At 42.0% G+C, this 19,375-nt stretch overlaps 1 protein-coding gene across 1 annotated transcript in view; it reads right to left on the bottom strand.

The window, feature by feature from the left end:
- The window catches only part of PDE1A (phosphodiesterase 1A), a 169,457-nt gene extending 150,777 nt beyond the window's left edge, over nucleotides 1-18,680 (bottom strand). Inside the window, exon 1 of the mRNA XM_066575752.1 lies at nucleotides 18,344-18,680. Within this exon, the coding sequence (XP_066431849.1) occupies nucleotides 18,344-18,396 (53 nt within the window). The 5' untranslated portion in view covers nucleotides 18,397-18,680. The remainder of the gene's footprint in view (nucleotides 1-18,343) is intronic.
- Between the last annotated feature and the right edge of the window lie 695 nt (nucleotides 18,681-19,375).

Here is a 19,375-nt window from a genome sequence, read left to right as displayed (position 1 = left end):
CCTCCATTGAGACCCCCCGAATCATGGAATGTAAGCCTTCTTATTTCATGTTGGTATTCACAGGAAGTCCAAGCCGTTTTCAGCAAGTAAATATCACCATTTATTAGGACATGACAAAAAACAGACCAACAAAAATAGTAGCAGCATCAGATGGTGAATTTAAAACAAATCAACCTTTATTGCTCCATAATGTAAAAAACAGGCAACGTTTCGACTGTAAGAAGTCTTTCTCAAGCCTGGGAAAGACTTCTTAAGTCGAAACGTTGCCTGTTTTTTACATTATGGAGCAATAAAGGATGATTTGTTTTAAATTCACCACCTGATGCTGCTACTATTTTTGCTGTTCTGGATACCATATGGGGACTGGAGGTCCATGGTCCCTTTGGTAGCTTTGCATTAAAGAAATACCTCTGCACTAAAGTGCATACTCTGGAGTGCTGCGGGTTATCTATCTTGGAAATACTTGAAAAAACAGACCAACAACATAAAAAACATAAAAGTCCACGTAGAGGGCAGGTGCGACGTGTTTCAGGGTACTTGTACCCCTTTCTCTTTTTTTTCTGTCTGATTATCCTGGTATCCTGGGGTCCTCTGGCATCCAGTGAAAGCGTTCAGCAGTTTGCCATTTTCATAGTTTGAAGGGAGCAAGTTCCATCCAGAAAGTGTTTAGAATTGGGATGGACGTCTTTCATAAGGTGCGGCGGTCCACCCATATAAGTTGGGTCAGACCATGGGCACCAGGTGAGTCTTGCTCTCCTTTTTTCTGAACACGATATTGAATTATAGTCATATAAATTCATCTGAACGCTGTTCTTAATATATTATAGTCTTGCTCCTCGTACAGTAAAGAATCCTGACTCTAATGATGAAGAACCGGTTTCTTCTAGATATAGAGGGTGCTCCCTCGCCATGGTTATAGACCTATGCATAAAAAAGATTAGCCAAGTCTCTGTATCCTCTATTGATATATTTTTACAAAGTATTTCTGTCACGCATAAGTCTATTTTTCAATCGAGATAACCCTCATTTTGATCATCTGTGTATCACAGTCACCCATTCTATGAATACATTTCTTGCCTGCCTCTAAACCAACCTCAGTTCTGCCTGTTTTTGAAGAGAGTTGCCAAAAACTGTGCACAATATTCTATGTGCAGTCTAACTAGGAATTCGGAAAATGGCAGAGCTATGTTCTCATCATGGACATCTATAAGGCTTTTAATGCATCCCATGATCTTATTTGCCTTGGCAACAGCCGCCTGGCATTGGTTACTACAGTTCATTTTGAGTTGGAAAAAAAAAGCTCCCATTTCATCATTCAGCTTAATAAATCTCCTTTTTCATAGGATTATTTCTCCATTTCTGGTACATATATGCTACAGTGTTCCTGAATGCTTCAGAAAGGGATAGGATTCTCCAGCAGATCAGATGTCAGAGGTGATAAATACATTTTCCACCCATGGCTCTTGGATTTCAGAATAATCTGGGGTTCCATTATTTCAATTTCTGACCCCAAACTGAAATCTAAACCTCATTTATATCTTCCAACAACAACACTTTGTAAATCACACAGCAAATTCCAAAAAGAACTATAAATTTCCCAATAACATTTGCATCTCTTAACCTTCTTGTGAACTCGGGATAAAACAATGGTTACGATCGTTTTGTTAAGTTCTTATGCCAGATTACACTTGTTTTGCATGAATGAATATGATTGCCCAGAAACAATATTCATAAGTGCCTACAACTTAAAAACAAATCAAGATTTGGGCATAGTGAGTGTTGAGCGCACCATGTGAAGCTTACTATAATTGGCATCCTTTGTTTTCTTATGTTAAGTACAGCTCTAAACATCTGCCCATAAAAGTTAATGATGGAGCAGAAATTACATAGCAGAACAGGTCCCCACTGCATCTTCCTGCAATTACCGCTCTCAAAAGTAAGGATAATATTTTCTTTAATCTTGCAAATCACCGAATTTGTCCGCATAGCTGTGTGCAGGGATTTTAACCCTCATATGGTACCAGTTTCAAAGTGCAGGACTGCAACGAACAAGGTTGGGGTCAAATAGACCAGATGGTACCACACTAAGGTTAGGGAAAATTAAGTTTGTTAAGACGATTTTGCATTTACAGCAACGTGGTAACTTTTTGATGATCTGCCAGGATAAACCATGGAAGACAATACTAGAACGCCGAATGATGGTAATCAGCTAAATTTAACCACAAGCAAAGTAGGCATGTGCCTATAGGCGGTGCTAGGGTAATGGGCACCTGCTGAAAGGAAGATGTCCATATGGAAAACAATGAATGTAATATAATTATTTTTAAGTAGAAATGAGCGAGCGTACTCGCTAAGGCAAACTACTGGAGCGAGTAGTGCCTTATGCGAGTACCTGCCCGCTCGTCTCATAAGATTCGGGTGCCGGCGGGGCAGAGCGGGGAGGAACGAGGGGGGGGATATCTCTCTCTCACTCTCCCCCCCCCCCCGCTCACCCCTGCTCACTCCCACAAATCACCGCTCACCCCCACCGGCACCCGAATCTTTTGAGACGAGCGGGCAGGTACTCGCATAAGGCACTACTTGCTCGAGTAGTTTGCCTTAGCGAGTACGCTTGCTCATCTCTATTTTTAAGTTAAAGGGGTTGTTGCAATATAATAACCTAATAACAGGATAGGTGATAAGTATCAGACGGTTGGGTTTCGACGACTGCGACCCTCACTGATCATGAGAACGGGGGTCCCGAGTGTCCATAAATATTGTAGTGGTCACACATGTTCACTATGGCTTTGTTGGTCTATACGGGATTGCCGAAGGTAATGTAGCAAACTCAGCTACCTCAGGCAAAAATGAAAGGAGGGGTGGTCTGTACGCTTGACCGTCACTCCATTCATTTAGGAAAACTTGGGAAACCCATTCTCATTAGTGTTGGGTATTCCATTGGGCAGACCCCAACTGATCTGTGTATAGGTGTTAAGTTCTTCTTGTGAGACAACACCTTTAACTCCCCAAAAGTCACATTAAATTTGGAAAAACCATCACAAACTTTGCACTTTTATTACAGTATTTTGGATTTAGGTCTTGTAAATATATTTGGCGCAGTACTTAGTCACCTTAAGTGCATTTGTAATCACTTAATGACAACTAAGTTTAGCCTTAAGAATCAGCAAATGTTTTTGCCTTTTGAGTTCTGGCAGTCATAACTTCTTGATTTTGTCATTATTGTAGGTATACGACACCTTACATTTTGTGGGATGAGTTCTAGTTTTTATAAGAACATACAATATAATATATTGAATAACTTTTAATAATTTTTTGCTGGGGGCAATGGAAAAAAGCTATTTCACCACTGTTTTTGGTGTTTATTGTTACGGCATTCACCATCTATATATATAAAATCGAATGTACGCGTGTCTGTCTGCGTGTCTGTTTGTCCTTTATGCGCTACTACACCCTTCATCCGATCGTCATGAAACTTTGGGAATTTGTTAAGTACACTCCTGGGAAGATTACTGGCATAGTACATTTATGCTTCGATAAATGGCGCGCATGCGTGCATCGTCGACAGTTACGACCCCCCCACGTAGATCGTTCGATTTCCATCATTGCCACTAATTCTCTCACTTGTAATTTTCTCACATAGAAACTTGAAATTTGGCACGAGCATTGATTATGTCAGAAATAGGAAAAGCTAATGGGTCCCAACTCGATTATTCAATTCTATGCGCAAAAGAATTAGCGTCCAAATTTTACGTACGGAATGTAATTTTCTCACATAGAAACTTGAAATTTGGCACGGGTATTGATTATGCCATAAATAGGAAAAGCTAATGGGTCCCAACTCCATTATTCAATTCTATGCGCAAAAGAATTAGCGTCCAAATTAAACGTACAGAATCTAATTCTCTCACTTCCTGATATATATAAATGAATGTATGTCTGTCTGTCTGTCTGTCTGTCCTTTATGCATTACTACACCATTCATCCAATTGCCATGAGACTTTGGGAAGTTGTTGAGTACACTCCTGGGAAGATTATAGGCATAGTACAACTATCCTACGATAGGTGGGGTGCGTGCGAGCGTCGTCGACAGTTATGCCCCCCAGACAAAGATCGTTTGATTTCCATCTCAAGCACGAAAGCAAAAGGCATTACGAGCAACGGGATGAGTGTTCAACCAGAAAATGATGCACCGCCGAACGTTTCGCAAGACAATTGCTGGATATTGAGAATGCTGAAGTAAAATGAAAGCTGTGCTGTGATTGGTTGCTATTTCTTATACTGCTGAGGTAACATGAAAGCTGTGCTGTAATGGTGGCTACTTCTTATACTACTGAGGTTGCATGAAAGCTGTGTCCTGCGATTCGTTGTTATATATTATACCACTAAGGTAACATGAAAGCTGCGCTGTGATTGGTTGCTATTTTTTATGAAGGTTGCGCTGTGATTGGTTGTTATTTTTTATGAAGGTTGCGCTGTGATTGGTTGTTATATATTATACCACTGAGGTAACATGAAAGCTGCGCTGTGATTGGTTGTTATCTAGATATATAAAAACAAATGAATGTATGTCTGTCTGTCTTCGCAGCAACGCGCAACGGGTAAGCTAGTATGGTATAAATATTATGCTAACTCTGTTCTACAGGTCAATACACTTACGACAGCATCTCATTTGTAAAAGTTTTATTATGTTTTACTACTTTTGCACAATATAAACCCTTTTTTTTTACAAAAAGACTTTTTGTGTCCCCACATTTCAAGACCAGGACATTTCTATTTTTCTCTCAATAGAGCTGTGTGAGGGCTTGTTTTTTTCAGGATGACTTGTAGTTTTTATTGGTACCATTTTGAGGTATACACACAACATTTTGATTATTTTTTATTTGTGTGTTGGGAAAGCAAGGTTAACAGAAAACAGCTATTTTGGCATTTTCCTTTTTAGTTTACTGTTTTTTAAATCACATTTACTGTGCTGAATAAATAATACACGATTTTATAGCATGTGCTGAAATGGATGCAGTTTCATTTATTCTTTTTTTCAATAATTGAAGCCTTATGTAAGGAGAAAAAATGTTTTAAATGTTTCTGTAAAAATGTTTAGATGTTGTGGTAAGCAAAGACAGCAGCATCTTCATGGTTAAATAGTGTAGAGGAGTAAGATAAGCAAGTCTTCCTTTTCCCCTCCTTTTCTGGGATAAAAACAACCTCATGCGTGACAATGAGAGAGCAAGTATGCTCTCTTATTGATGGGAAAAGAAATAAAAAAGTGATCCATAAAGTAAAACTGCAAATAATAGGAAAAATAAGAGAGGAAAAAATAAAAAATGATACATGACACCATATAGCATTGGCAGTAACAGGGTCCAGCAGCAGCAACCTCCCCAATGACTGGACAAGTTTTGGTATAGGCAGTGTAGATCATAAAAACTGCTGCTGTGCTTGGACAAGGAAAGAGATCTGGAGAGGCCAGAAGTAAGGCACTAAAATGCATTGCTGATGTACTACTAACTCTCCAAGTATCCTTCCTTGTCCGAGCACAACGCATACCCGCTACACTCATTGATGGGGGAGGTGATAACTTGAAGAAAAGTCCATATCGCACGTACCCTGGGGCAGGGGAAGAGACAGGAGAATCATAAATCTTTTATGCTGCCTGCTTGTACCACCTCCCCCTGCCCTCTGTTTTGCACACTGACTGAAAAGTGACAGCTGTTAATTCAGTATTCCCGACCCCACTTCAAGCGGCTGTATCTCCAGTTCTGTAAGAGCTATAGCTATTTCATGTAGAATGAGCTCAGTTCATTTAAAACGGTAGTGTTCTGAAGAACAAATAGAGCTCATCTTAAACTATACAGGGGTAATTTAAGTGCTGCAGGACTAAGAGAATGCATTGGAAGGAACAAAGGGGAAGCTGCAGAGGCTATGAGAATCCTGTGAGAGGATCTCCCATGTTCTGCTTTATTTTGGCAAACATTATAAAGCCATGCATGACTTAAGGCATTGCTTATTGGACTCTATGCTGCAGCAAGCAGTCTGGCTTTAAATGCTGGAAGAGCTCAGGGTGGCAGTATCAGTGTGGTTCACTCTTGAGGTGCCGGATAACCCGCTGGGCTGAATTATATGTGGCATCATTAATAGGTTGTAAAATGAACACAGCACAAGAACCAAACTTATAGCATAAATACAGCACAAACAGCTTCAGCACATAGATACAATAGATATAATACCAGAACCAAGCTTACGACATAAATACAGTAGCAGAAATAAGCAACTATCTTGTGGGGGCTGAAAAATATCAGAAAAGAGAAGAGAGCCAGGAGGAGGAGGATTCATTTAGCTCCACCAGATGCTGCCACACAGAGTGAGACCATCACTACCCCCTACAAGCTGGTGACCGCACAAGTTGCACATAGCTAACGGCGTCCATGCTTTCGGACATCTGGCTGTGCAGCGAACCCCAGAGCAGCTCCATTCAAGTAAATGGGATCAGTTGTACTTCCCTACACACCCAGGTGGCCAGGACTGCTGCTGTGCCGGGAAAACGCATAAGCTGATGCAGCAACACACCAACACTGGATCCCCTTCATTCTCACAATCCGCGGACGGACCAGAGATCGGACCCCCACAAACGTAAAGTAATGTCATATTTTAGTGATATAACATTGCTTTACAAGATGGGAATACCACTTTAAGTGATTCTATGCTGTGAGGATTCCAACATCAATGAAGATACAACTTCCTTTTACCTATAAATTAAGAATTTACATGACGGATATGTCCCATACTCATTATCCACACGCAATTAGTCATACAAACAAAGAGACTACACAACTGTGACACGAGTGTCATTTGAAAGACTAATATACATGTATGCAGTATCTCTGCCATCTGCATGAGGCTTGTAGTTCTGTCTGCTTTATGCCATACTGTAAGCCTGGCTACAAATGTTTAATGATACCGTGTGATGAAATGTATTTAGATAAAGGCCACGTTGAATATATAACTTAGTGAATGTACTATACTATTAATAATTCAGGGGACTTATTGTCGTTTTATAAATTAACCTGGCAGTTATAGCAACCTAGCACAATGCCCGTGTATTAAATGCCATAGATGGAGCATATATTAACTTAGAATATCCACATTGCTCAGAAAAATAAGAATTTTACAGGGATTTTACAGACCATATCATCAATATCTGACCGGTGGGAGCCGAGGTAATAGGGCTGCTGTAACTTCCCTTGCAGTAAGTGGGGAAATCGAGCTATGGTGCACACAAACGCGAGGGATGTTAGTCGTGGGCAATGGCGGCAGTGGCTCTGCTGTTCTCCCACCACCCAGACATGGTAGCGACCGACAGAATACAAAGTCTAAAGTCTCCAATTTGGCTTTTTTTAGGGCTACCCGATGGTCGGGCAGGGTATGGTGGTAAAAATTATTAATTTGTTTGTGATGCCAGGCCTTGCTCCAACCGGCTCCGGGCAAAAATAAATAAAAAGGATAAAAACTAAAATAAAAATTGGGGAATGGTCCCTTTCCCCTGGAGGATGGTCTTAGTGTTGTACTTTTTAGTGCTGGTGTTACGGTGGCGAGAAGGGACTCCAGGAAACAGGAATATGCGGTAAACCAAAATACCTATTTATTTCTTTTGATAGCCATCTTCAATATATTGACATTTCATTTCTTGAGGTAAATCATCTGTTATATAAGTACAGAATCGCATCTGGTCACTACACTCTTCTTTCTGTTTCCCTCTTTTTCTGGGCTTTGAATCTTCTCTTTTAGGCTATTTCTTTCTCTTACTGCCATTTTCTTTTTTTCTATATCTCTCTTTCTATTACACTTATCTCTTTTAATTCTTTACTCTTTCTCCTCCTTTTCTTAGTCCTCGCACCTCTGCCTTCTTGCCGCACTGGATGTCTTTCTCCCCTGCTCTGGTCTTTTCTTCCTCTAAGTCTCTGGTCTTTCTCTAACTGTCCACTGCCTCTTACGCACACTTAAAATGATCTTCCCATGTAGGTCTGGCGCTGTGAAGCAACCAACACACCAATCACAGGCCTGCTGTCTCCTGACTATTCTGTCCTCCAATCAATAAGCTGTTGCTGCATGTTACTCAGGCCAATGGCAATCAGGGACCTGTCAGCCAATAGAGTACAGTGGTGGTCATCAGGAAGGTTAAGTGGGTTACCAACATGAAATAAACAGTCCTAAAGTCATATACACACACACATTTAACTGGAAGTTAACACAAAATCTTTTGTAGGGCCCAACTCTGGGCTACTACATAGCTAATGAAAATACAGGAGTAAATTTACTAAGCCCAACCTTTGCAACACCGGTTTAGTACGATTTTCCGGAGTGCACTTAATACATGAGGAGGCACATGCCCTCTTATTGTATTCACTGTGTCACAGCAGCTCTATGCATCTTCTGAGAAATATACATCCGGTCCGATCTGGCGTACATTTCTGGCATAATTTACACCAGTTCTTGCCATAAATTATACATAAATCTGTCAATTCAGGGTGGCAATGCCCCTTCCTGAAAGCCCCGCCCACTTAAAAAAAAAAAGACAAGGGCTGCACAGAAAGCTAAAAAGTCGCACATTTTTGCGCAGATATGTTTGCACAAAAATGTGTGCCTTTTTAGTGCCAGAAAGTGGAGTAAAAGCTTTCATGAGTATGCCCTACTGTTTCCTTCAGTGCCTGTGTCTTTAAGAGCCTGTGATGCTGGTTCCGTCAGTATGAGCGGTGACACGTGTTGCGTTATATAAAAGGTGAGGGAGAGCTCAGGCCTAGGCTAAGAGAAAAGGAGAGACTAGAACGGCACTTCTGGCGTCCTGCATCTGCTGCGGGGAAGAGAACACTCAGTACTGAGTGATGACAGGAGTGAGTAGACCTCGTTGGAAACTTTGAAGCAACCCATTAACTCTGCCTCAATGGAAATCAGTCTCACTGTGCCATCCCAACAAGTACCTGTTTTCCAGATCACACTACAGTTTATTCGCCATGAATCGAAAGGTGGTCTTCTGATATTTCCCAGGAGCTCTACCAGCTGCGAATTAGGAGCTTGCCAGGACGTCTGCAATGCCATCCAGTTGCAGCAATTCACCTATCCAAACCCCAGTCTAAGAGGTACGTGATGATGCCCCCTGTGACTGGTATTGCAGCTCAATTCCACTTATTTGAATGGGACTGAGATACATATAGGCTATGTGACCAATGGACATGACGTCAGAGACCTCTTCCAACAGATTATCAGTGGGGGTGCTGGGAGTTGGGCTCTTGCCAATCTAATATTGATCACCTAAAGATAGGCCTTAAATATTTTAGACCCGGAAAACCTGCTATGGCACCCCAGTTTCTGTTGGGTTACACAACGCTTCTGCTCACTTTGCTGGTCCCTGCACTCTCCCTGTGGCATAGCAAGAAAATCATTTTACCTGCCAGGCAGCAGCCAATCAGTGAATGTCTTTCTGGGTATGCTCAGTTCTCAACAAGAATTTGGTGCACAATTTGTCACACACAATCAATTTAGTGGAAATTTTGGCTCATCTCTGTCTATTGCCATTTAACCCTTTAGGGGAGCTCCTTTCACAAGCTTTCAGGGACACAGGTGCAGCAATCATCATATGGGGTTGGGAATGAACAAATCAGGGATTGTCACTGTAGCCAGTGGCCAATGAGTACTTTGCCTTAGTGGAAGCACGTCTTGGCCAGTATATACAGCAATGCATGCTTCCATTAGGAGAAAGTACTCATTGGTCTGTAATTGGTCACTCCTGACACACTTCCTATGGGAATGGAAGAGAAGAGTGTTGACACACGGACTGCATGGCCAAGATGGAAGAAGACCAGTATAGCTCCATCCTCCTTTCTTTTGCTTTTTCACTATTTGTCACAGTTTGTGTGGATTGTACATACGGCCAAGGAGGCGCCACTGCAGACTCACCCGCCCAGACCACAGTCCCACTGATCACAGACAGTGCCTGGCCACACTTTAGTCACAATCAGAAGTCCAGTTATGTAAGTACATAGACAGTTTTGTCATTAATCTGCTATGCCTGTGGACAGCTCTATGGTGGATGGCGTATGTGATCACAAGCCGCGTGGCACCACAATTTATGGGGGAAGGGTGGGTTTGATACAATATTGATATTAATTTCTAAATGCATTTCTAATTCTACTGAACCACAAGTAAATATTAGTTAGGTTGTATTCACATTGGGTGGTTGAGGTGCGGTTAAAAACCGCATTGAAACCAAACCCAAAAAACATGCATGGTTTGCAGTGATTTGCCACAGTTTTTGTTGCGTTTGCAGTAAAAACTGCAACAACATTGAAAACTCTATTGACTTATAAAAGAAACCCATGCAGGTAATCAACAAAATGGTAAGGATACAGCTGTAACTATCCAGCAACAAGCAAAAGAGATTGGTGGGTGTAGAGTCCACATGGCGCTATATGGGGGTGGGAAGTGCTTTTACGCAGCGGCTCCATATGGCATAATCTATTTCTCACAAGCTCAAATTTTTGCAACAATGGCTGCAAATTTTGATGGTCATCATCGACAGGCAATAACTTTCTTCTTCTTTCACAATACACTTAGCAGAGTCCACTTGCTGTATGCACCAGGTAAATTACCGATGCTTACGTCACATGTAATCGTAGGCTCCTATTAATCAGACACGTTCAGGAGGACAGTTTTCTGAGGTCTGACCTGGACTGGGAGATCTAGTATTCTTTGTATGGTGAGGAATGGCTAAACATTGTAACACAATAGCCAGGAATAGAGATGACAGTGTTGTGTTCCACATCTGGTATACAAGCCCCATCCCTGATACCATTGGAATTAGATTGTAATAGGGCCTTCAGCGTTATGAGCATTCCTTTGTACATCATCATGAGAACGGCTCATCTGCCTCATTCATATTTGACTGCTTATAGCAATCAGTGTTGTCAGTGATGTAGTGTATGCACTGGCATAACTATAGGGGATGCAGTTGCACCCGGGCCCAGGAGCCTTAGGGGGCCCATAAGGTCTCTCTTCGCCGTATAGGGAGCCCAGGACTATGCATAAAGCATTATAGTTGGGGGCCCTGTTACAGGTTTTGCATTGGGGCCCAGGAGCTTCAAGTTAAGGCGTTAAGAGAAGTTGGGGGGCCCCCAAGATAAACATTTGTACCTGGGCCCATGAGCCTTTAGCTACACCCCTGAGTGTATGCATATACTGTAGCAGTGTACAGTATGTATGTGCCTTTATTTAGTGAATAATATCACACCTTTGTGCATTTGTATATTCCGTCTTTGTGCATGTACAGTAGTTAGTGAGTGCATGTACGTTGTGATTAGAGATGAGCGAGCACCAAAATGCTCGAGTGCTCGTAACTCGAGTCCAACTTTCAGTGATGCTCGAGAGTTCGTTTCGAGTAACGAACCCCATTGAAGTCAATGGGCGACTCAAGCATTTTTGTATATCGCCGATGCTCACTAAGGTTTTCATTGGTGAAAATCTGCAAAACCCAAGAAAGTGCTGGAAACGACACAAACGGATAGGGCAGGCGAGGGCCAACATGCTGGGCAGCATTTCAGGTTTCCAGGTCCCACTATTCAGCCACAATAGCGACAAGAGTGAGACCCCCCCCCCCTCCCGCACTGTCAGCATAAAGATCGTTCTCCTCTGCCACAGCTGTAACAGCTGTGGCAGAGAAGAACGATGTTAGCCCATTGAATTCAATGGAGCCAGCAATACAGCCGGCTCCATTGAAAGCAATGGGCTGCCGGCGAGTGCGGGATGAATTTTCGGGAAGGGCTTAAAAATATAAGCCCTTCCCTGAAATTCATCCAGGAATGTGTAAAAACAAAAAAATATATATATACTCACCTGGTCCCAGCAGACGGAGTTCAGCCGCGGTCGGCAGCAGTTCTCCTGAACTGCTCTCTGTAGTATTCAGCAGCTGGGGATTTCAAATCCCCGCCTGCTGAATGAGCTGCCTCTGGTTGGTCAAAGCCTGACCAATCAGAGGCAGCTCTCACTCACACCCATTCATGAATTCATGAATGACAGCTGAGAGCTGCCCCTGATTGGTCCCTGCGCTGAGCCAATCAGAGGCAGCACTCACTCACCCATTCATGAATTCATGAATGGGTGTGAGTGAGAGCTGCCTCTGATTGGTCAGGCTGTGACCAATCAGAGGCAGCTCATTCAGCAGGCGGGGATTTTAAATCCCCGGCTGCTGAATACTACAGAGAGCAGTTCAAGAGAACTGCTGCCGACCGCAGCTGAACTCCGTCTGCCGGGAGCGGGTGAGTATATATTTTTGTATTTCTTTTTACACATTTCTGGATGAATTTCAGGGAAGGGCTTATATTTTTACAGCTTGTATTTATTGGTACGTATGAAAATATTGCATCCATATTCACTGCACTTTTTACATGTGCAAAAAATGCAATAAGGACTCCTTCAGACAGGCATATGCATCTTTGCACATGCCTAAGTGCAACGCATTTGCGCCATGAAGGAAACGCATTTGCCCATGTGCTTGCGCATTTTACTGTACTTTTTTGCAAAAACACCCATGTTAAGAACCGCTAAGGCCCAATTCATGTCACTAATTTTTTTATCAACTGTCTCCTGGCAACATGACTAAAACCATAGTAAATACTGGGCTGTGTTTTTATGCAATCCCATAGACTTTGATGTGCAACCAAAAAAAGTGATACAGTGCTACGAACCAAAAAAAGCCATCCTGTGAATTTTTTTCACGCTCATCTGAATACCTCAATGCAAAGCAGCAGGACGTAATACAGACATAAAATACACCAGTGTGAATGTGCCCTTAGTATGGGTACAGGTCTGTGTGTGTATATATATATATATACATATGTAGCAAATGCCTTTATTTCCGAAATTTTATATATGACTTTCCATTAAAAAAACAGCAAGTGATAAGCAGATGATGCCGCCTTCTCAATGTAAATGAAAAACCTGTTGGAAAAAGGGGCAGGCAATTTAACAGGTCGTATTCAGTCTCAGCAGGTAGGGCAGCATTAGTTGCCAATAAGGCCCAGAGTATTAAATGTCAATCTTAAAGGGATTCTGTAATCAGGTTTACGCTGCCTAAACTATGATGAACATATACAGCATATGCAGAATAGAAGACTCGTAGGGGCAACAGGAACCCCTGGCCCAAATTCATCATGTACCTGTAGCTCATGGGCAAGAACCTAATGACAGAATCCCTTTAAAAATGGAGGGTACTAGAGATGAGTGAGCATACTCGCTAGGGGCAATTACTCGAGTGAGCATTGTCCTTAGCGAGTACCAGCCCGCTCATAAGAAAAGATTCGGGTGCTGGCGGAGAGCGGCGGGGGAGAGCGGGGGAGGGAGGGGGCGGGGAACGGATGGGAGATCTCTCTCTCCCTCTCCCCGCCCCCCCCCCCGCTCCCCCCTGCTCACTCCCGCAACTCACCACTCACCCACGCCGTCACCCAAATCTTTTATTTCCGAGCGGGCAGGTACTCGCTAAGGACAATGCTCGCTCGAGTAATTGCCCTTAGCGAGTATGCTCGCTCATCTCTAGAGGGTACCATTTGACTTATTCGCATAGGGCACCAAATACCTTGGTCTGACCTCGTCTGCTCCAACTAATTAATGGAAGACCTTAAAGGGGTTGTCCCGCGGCAGCAAGTGGGTCTATACACTTCTGTATGGCCATATTAATGCACTTTGTAATGTACATTGTGCATTAATTATGAGCCATACAGAAGTTATAAAAAGTTTTTTACTTACTTGCTCCGTTGCTAGCGTCCTCGTTTCCATGGAGCCGACTAATTTTCGCCGTCTAATGGCCAAATTAGCCGCGCTTGCGCAGTCCCGGTCTTCTTCTTTTTTCAATGGGGCTGCTCGTGCTGGATGCCGTCTCCGTGTAGCTCCGCCCCGTCACGTGCCGATTCCAGCCAATCAGGAGGCTGGAATCGGCAATGGACCGCACAGAAGCCCTGCGGTCCACCGAGTGAGAAGATCCCCGCGGCCATCTTCATCAGGTAAGTAAGAAGTCACCGGAGCGCGGGGATTCAGGTAAGCGCTGTGCAGTTTGTTTTTTTAAGTCCCTGCATCGGGGTTGTCTCGCGCCGAACGGGGGGGGGGGGGTTGAAAAAAAAAAAAAACCCGTTTCGGCGCGGGACAACCCCTTTAATGAAAGCCCCTCAACGTTTTCTTCTTTCAATTAACTCAGAATGTCCAAACTGAGTATTTCACAATGGGTTCTCGAAACCAGACCTCAACGACTCACATAATGGTGACCAATATGTTTTTACGCTTTCATTTAGGAATGATGATAGTAAAGCCAGGAGAATAAACCGTAAAGTTTAGAGTATGATGGTAATGTGACTGTATAGTCTGTTCTCACTCTGCATTGTGATTGTCAATGTATAAAGACTTTGGTGGTAGTGGAGTATAAACAGTTACCTTACTGGTGACCTTGGAAGCACTCACTGGGAAACACAGATCATCTACGCCAGAAAAGCCATTATAAGTCGGTACTGTTTAGTTTTTAAACAAACGTAGAATTGGCTGTACTGTATCTTTAAATGCTTGCAACATTAAAAGCATCTACTAATGAAAGACTTGTATGGCATGTCCATTAAACATTTATTAAAAGTCAGGTCAGTGGTAGTACAACAGCAAGGAGGAACCCCGACAATCTGGAGCACAAGGTTTGTTTAGCAATATTAAAGGGTTTTCCAGGGAAATATTAGGATGACAGCTTATGATCTGTAGCTTATTTAGGTGAATATAGAGTATAATGAGTAGCACACTGTCCTCCCAGCAGGCAGAGATAGTACTGGCTCTAGTTGGTCATGTGATGCTGGGCTGATGCATCATGCGATTGCTAGCGCAGTAAAGAGGAAGAGAAAGTAGGGGAAAATGTAAAAATCAAGATGATGTCTGATAAATATCAGAGAGGAAGCTGCATTGTATGCAAGAGACTGCAATATACATAGGAGACCTCCAGAGTGTGACAGATGATCAGGTGAGGGGTGCAGTGATGGAAAAATGTGTTTTACTGGAGTGACTCTGCGAGTGCTTGTGTAGCCACAGTTACAGGGGAAAATAGACCCCTGTAGTGACAGTAGTCATAAACAGAGCTGATCTGGGTCTGCTAAGACCCTGCAGGTCTGCCATGCCAATGGACACCCAGAGACCATGTGATCGCCAGGTTGAATAGTGGAAGCAGAACTTTCACTCTCTCTATTCACTACATAGCGCTCATTGAGTGCTATGTAGCCCACAAAACAAAAGACAGAAGGGGTTAAAAATTGCTCCTGCCTTCTCCTCTGGGTCCTTGGCTATTACTGACATCCGAGGATGCAACCTGCTCCTGCTAGATTACAATAGCTTTAATTGTGTGCCATATTTTACTATGGCACAAGATGAAACCCCAGGACCAAGCACCGTACGAGCGACCAAGCACTCGTATATGTACAGCGCTTGATCCTTATCAGGTTAATCAGCACAGAATTTTGGATCTATTAGATAAAAAATCGTGTCCAAAGGTTGATATTCACTTTTAGTTCCCATACAAGAGAGTTTTACATAATTTCCTATGACTGTCCACTAATCCAGAATGCCTCATAATCCAATAACGATTTGGTTCCAGTATATGCTGTATAAATGATATACCTGTTAAGTCTTTGCATCATTTCATGTGGAATAGTCAATAAGAGGCTGTTCACCATCCCTCAAATGTATACATCATAATACAAAAAAAAGTATTAAAATGTATTGCTTGATATACCCATTGACTATAATTGGTGAAATTCAGCTCAAAAGTGCATATTTTTTACTACATTTGACTTCCCTTATGTTTGTGTACATTTTTTGTGGAAGAGAAAAGTGTAGCATATTGTGTCCTGCAAAGAGAACATATATCTTTTTTTTACATTACAGTCAGTGAGAAACGGATGGAAATGTATAGCTGTGCATTTCCATATGTTTAACGTACACAGTTGCTGTTATCAAATGCCTCGAAGAAAATAAAAATGTTCAACTACAAAACTTTATTAAGAAATAAGAACTTACAAAAACACATACTTTTTTAATGTAAAAATGAGCTCAAACACAAAGAAATGTATGGCTGGCTATCCATTTAACGAATCTATTTTAAAAAAGCCCAGGTATGCTTAAAATGGCTAAAAGTTAAACGTACATGAAAACCCTAATTTGAACAGCCCCTTATACTTGCTCATATTCCAGTCACATGGCCAAGATACCACTTATGTTAAAGGGGTTTACCAGAAAAATACTATTGATGACCTCTCTTCAGGTTGGCCATCAATAGTTGATTTGCTGAGGTCCACCGCTTTGGACCCCGGCGGGTCAGCTGATGAGGCGCTCCCTATCAGTGCCGCAACACACAGAGGTAAAGAGTGGAAGGTGCTGCTCCGACCCCTGCTTAGTGCCCGGCGCTTACAACTGCCGGCTAGGGTGTTATTAAAATCATTGGGAGCTGCACCTGCAGTTACAAGTGCCGGCCTCTACACAGGGGTCGGAGCAATCTGCTTCTGCTACATACTCCTGTGTGCTGTGGTGCTGACAGTAAGCAGCTGGTTGGCTGGGGTCCCAAACGGCGGACCCCAGCCTATCAGCTAATTGTGACCTATCCTGAAGATAAGTCATCAACAGTATTTCACTGGGAAACCCCTTTAATGCATGTATGCATTTCATTTTTTTAGTCGAGACTCAAAGACTTCATTGGACTGCAAGTCCTTAACTGGATATTAGCTCTTAAATTTTGCCAAAATTTTGCTTTTGTAATTTTTTTTCTTAAAAATATTAGCAAAAACCTTATTCTAGCAGTCAGTAGGCAACTTCGACACATTTGTGAAATCATTCTGAAAGATAATGACATAAATACAGAGTTGGCTTTTGAGTGCTAGATGAATAGTTTTGCCCATATTTCTGGTATAACACACATGAGAGGTTGTACAATGTTTTCAAAACCAAACAATAGTTATCTAGATACTCCACTATTCACTGGCACAAGAGCTCCAATTACAGCCAATACCGCAGGCATCATCCCCACCCCACTTGTCAAACATTTTTATCAAAGCTACATGGTTTTCTATTGTATATGAATATGATAGAACAAGTGCGTTATATGACGCATACTCACAAACACTGAATTGGATTTGTGCATATTATTATATATTCTTTTATTTGCATATGCTATATTCAGCAATGAATTTGGGATCTGAAGAACTCTAGAGAGAACACAGTCTGTCTCAAGTATCGATCCATCTACAACAATATTTGTGCCTTTTCTTAATGTATCTTGCAAAACCTCAGATATTCTTTTTATTGTACATAGAAATGACTGCAGTTGAGCATTCCCAGTATTGCAGTATACATGGTGTCCACAGAAATACCTATCCAGGGGCAAAGGAGATCTTTCCAGCATTGCACAAGGATTTGTATGTGGAGCTGCTTGTTCCAGTGCCGAAGGAGATCAATTTAATACGAATTAGCATAACAATGCATTTATTCATTAGCGGCAATTAATAAAAGCCATAAATGAATTAAAACAACCAGTGAAACTTAAAAAAAACTCTCTTGCCCCTGGATAGGTAGTTCTGTGGACACCCTGTATATCAACCCATTACGGTAGTTATATAAAGTAGTCATTGAGCGCAGATATCCTTCCAGAACTGCGACAAATGTATACATTAATGCACAACACTTTATATGTATGACACATATACCGCCAAGTTCAGTGGCAAAGCCATAGGAATAAATGTGCCATATAAAACATATAGATCCCCCATTGAGCGAAGCCTTCAGTGACAAAACCCGCCATCCTAATAATTCCGATAAATGTAATAGAGAACTGAAGCTGAGCTATTCTGTGATGTGAACTGCGCATCTGAAAACTTTTAGCATAAGCCCGCATTCCGCATTCACTTCTAGAAATGTAACTCATTAAAAGACACAGCAGATGCCAGCAACACAGTAACAAAAGTAACAAAAGCATCCGAGGGCTGCAGTGATCAAAGAGCAATGCATTAAAAAAAAAACCTTGGGAGACACTTTTCATGCCACGCTCTCATAGGAGCAGAAGTAAATCAAGTTTTCAAGCAGATAGAAAAAAAAACAAAAAAACACCAACATCTTCTTTTCTCGTCAAACTTTTTTACTGTCAAATCACATGATTAAACTTTTCCATTCCACTCTGTATCATCAGCAAACACATGAGTATACAGCTGCTATTGTAAAAAAAACAAAACATAAAAAACAACAAAAAAGTTTCAATAGAGCAGCAACTGTCAACAAGAAACACTTAACTTACCTAAATATCGGCTTTTGAAGATGCTTTTTCTTAACTGTAATGGCGTCACCCATTTAAATCAGAGGAAATGTATAATATTGTGTTCCAGAGAATGAAGAAGAGGAGACCAAAAAGTCCAGCAAAAAGAAGAATAGGAACCTTCAGCTACTGTGCTGCAGACGCTTCAAAAAGTAAGTTGTGTCTTCTGAGTTTTCTCCCTTTAACTGCTGTGCAAAAACAATCCATTGAGGCTGCAAAAGTGTGCCCACAACTTAACAGAGCAGAGCGTACTAAAGCACATGTTTAAAGTTGACTGAGAAAGGAGAAGGGCCACAGTCACAGACTACTCAAGTCTGCAAGGAAAAGTGAAACTCAGCCAAGAGCATTTCAAGTCTTAAAAAAAAAAAAAAAGTGCTCAGCAAGTTCTCATACTGCAGCTATGAGAATAAGTGCTGCTCATATCCGTCATAGCTCTTAAAACATATGGGCAATCCAGAGCGTCTCTTAACCACTGCCGAAAGACAAACTTTTTTTTTTCTTCATAATAAAAGTTTTGGGGCTGTCCTTAAGTTTTCCATGTAAACGTCCTCCAAAAGTTTGTTCAGTTATAAGAACTGTACACAAATGTATGAAGATGGATAGATGCAGTCTGTGTGGCTGGCTGCCGTTCAAGAGATTATAATTACTTTACAATCTGGCTTTTATTCACCCCTGGATGATGCTGAGATAAAGCAACATACATATTAAAGAGTTATTTTGTCTTATAGCCTTTTTTTTCTGCCTGGTAGGGAATTCCAAGACGTGGTGTTTAGAAGACATTTCTATAATCCATCATTGTGGTGTTATAGAATGGTAACTAGGGATGAGCGAACTTACTCGTTTTAGGGTGTTTTTGCACTCAAGCACCGCTTTTTCCAAGTAACCGACTACTCGGGCGAAAAGTTTTGGGGGGCGCCGGGGATGAGCGGGGGGGTTGCAGAGGGTAGGGGGGGGGGAAGAGAGCGAGAGAGAGCTATCCCCTGTTCCCCACTGCTACCCCCCGCTCACCCCCAG

The sequence above is a fragment of the Eleutherodactylus coqui genome, chromosome 8 (genome assembly GCF_035609145.1).
Source record: "Eleutherodactylus coqui strain aEleCoq1 chromosome 8, aEleCoq1.hap1, whole genome shotgun sequence".
Classification (NCBI taxonomy): domain Eukaryota; kingdom Metazoa; phylum Chordata; class Amphibia; order Anura; family Eleutherodactylidae; genus Eleutherodactylus; species Eleutherodactylus coqui.
The sequence above is the reverse complement of the archived record's forward strand: the minus strand, read 5'-3'. Positions and strand labels throughout refer to the sequence as shown.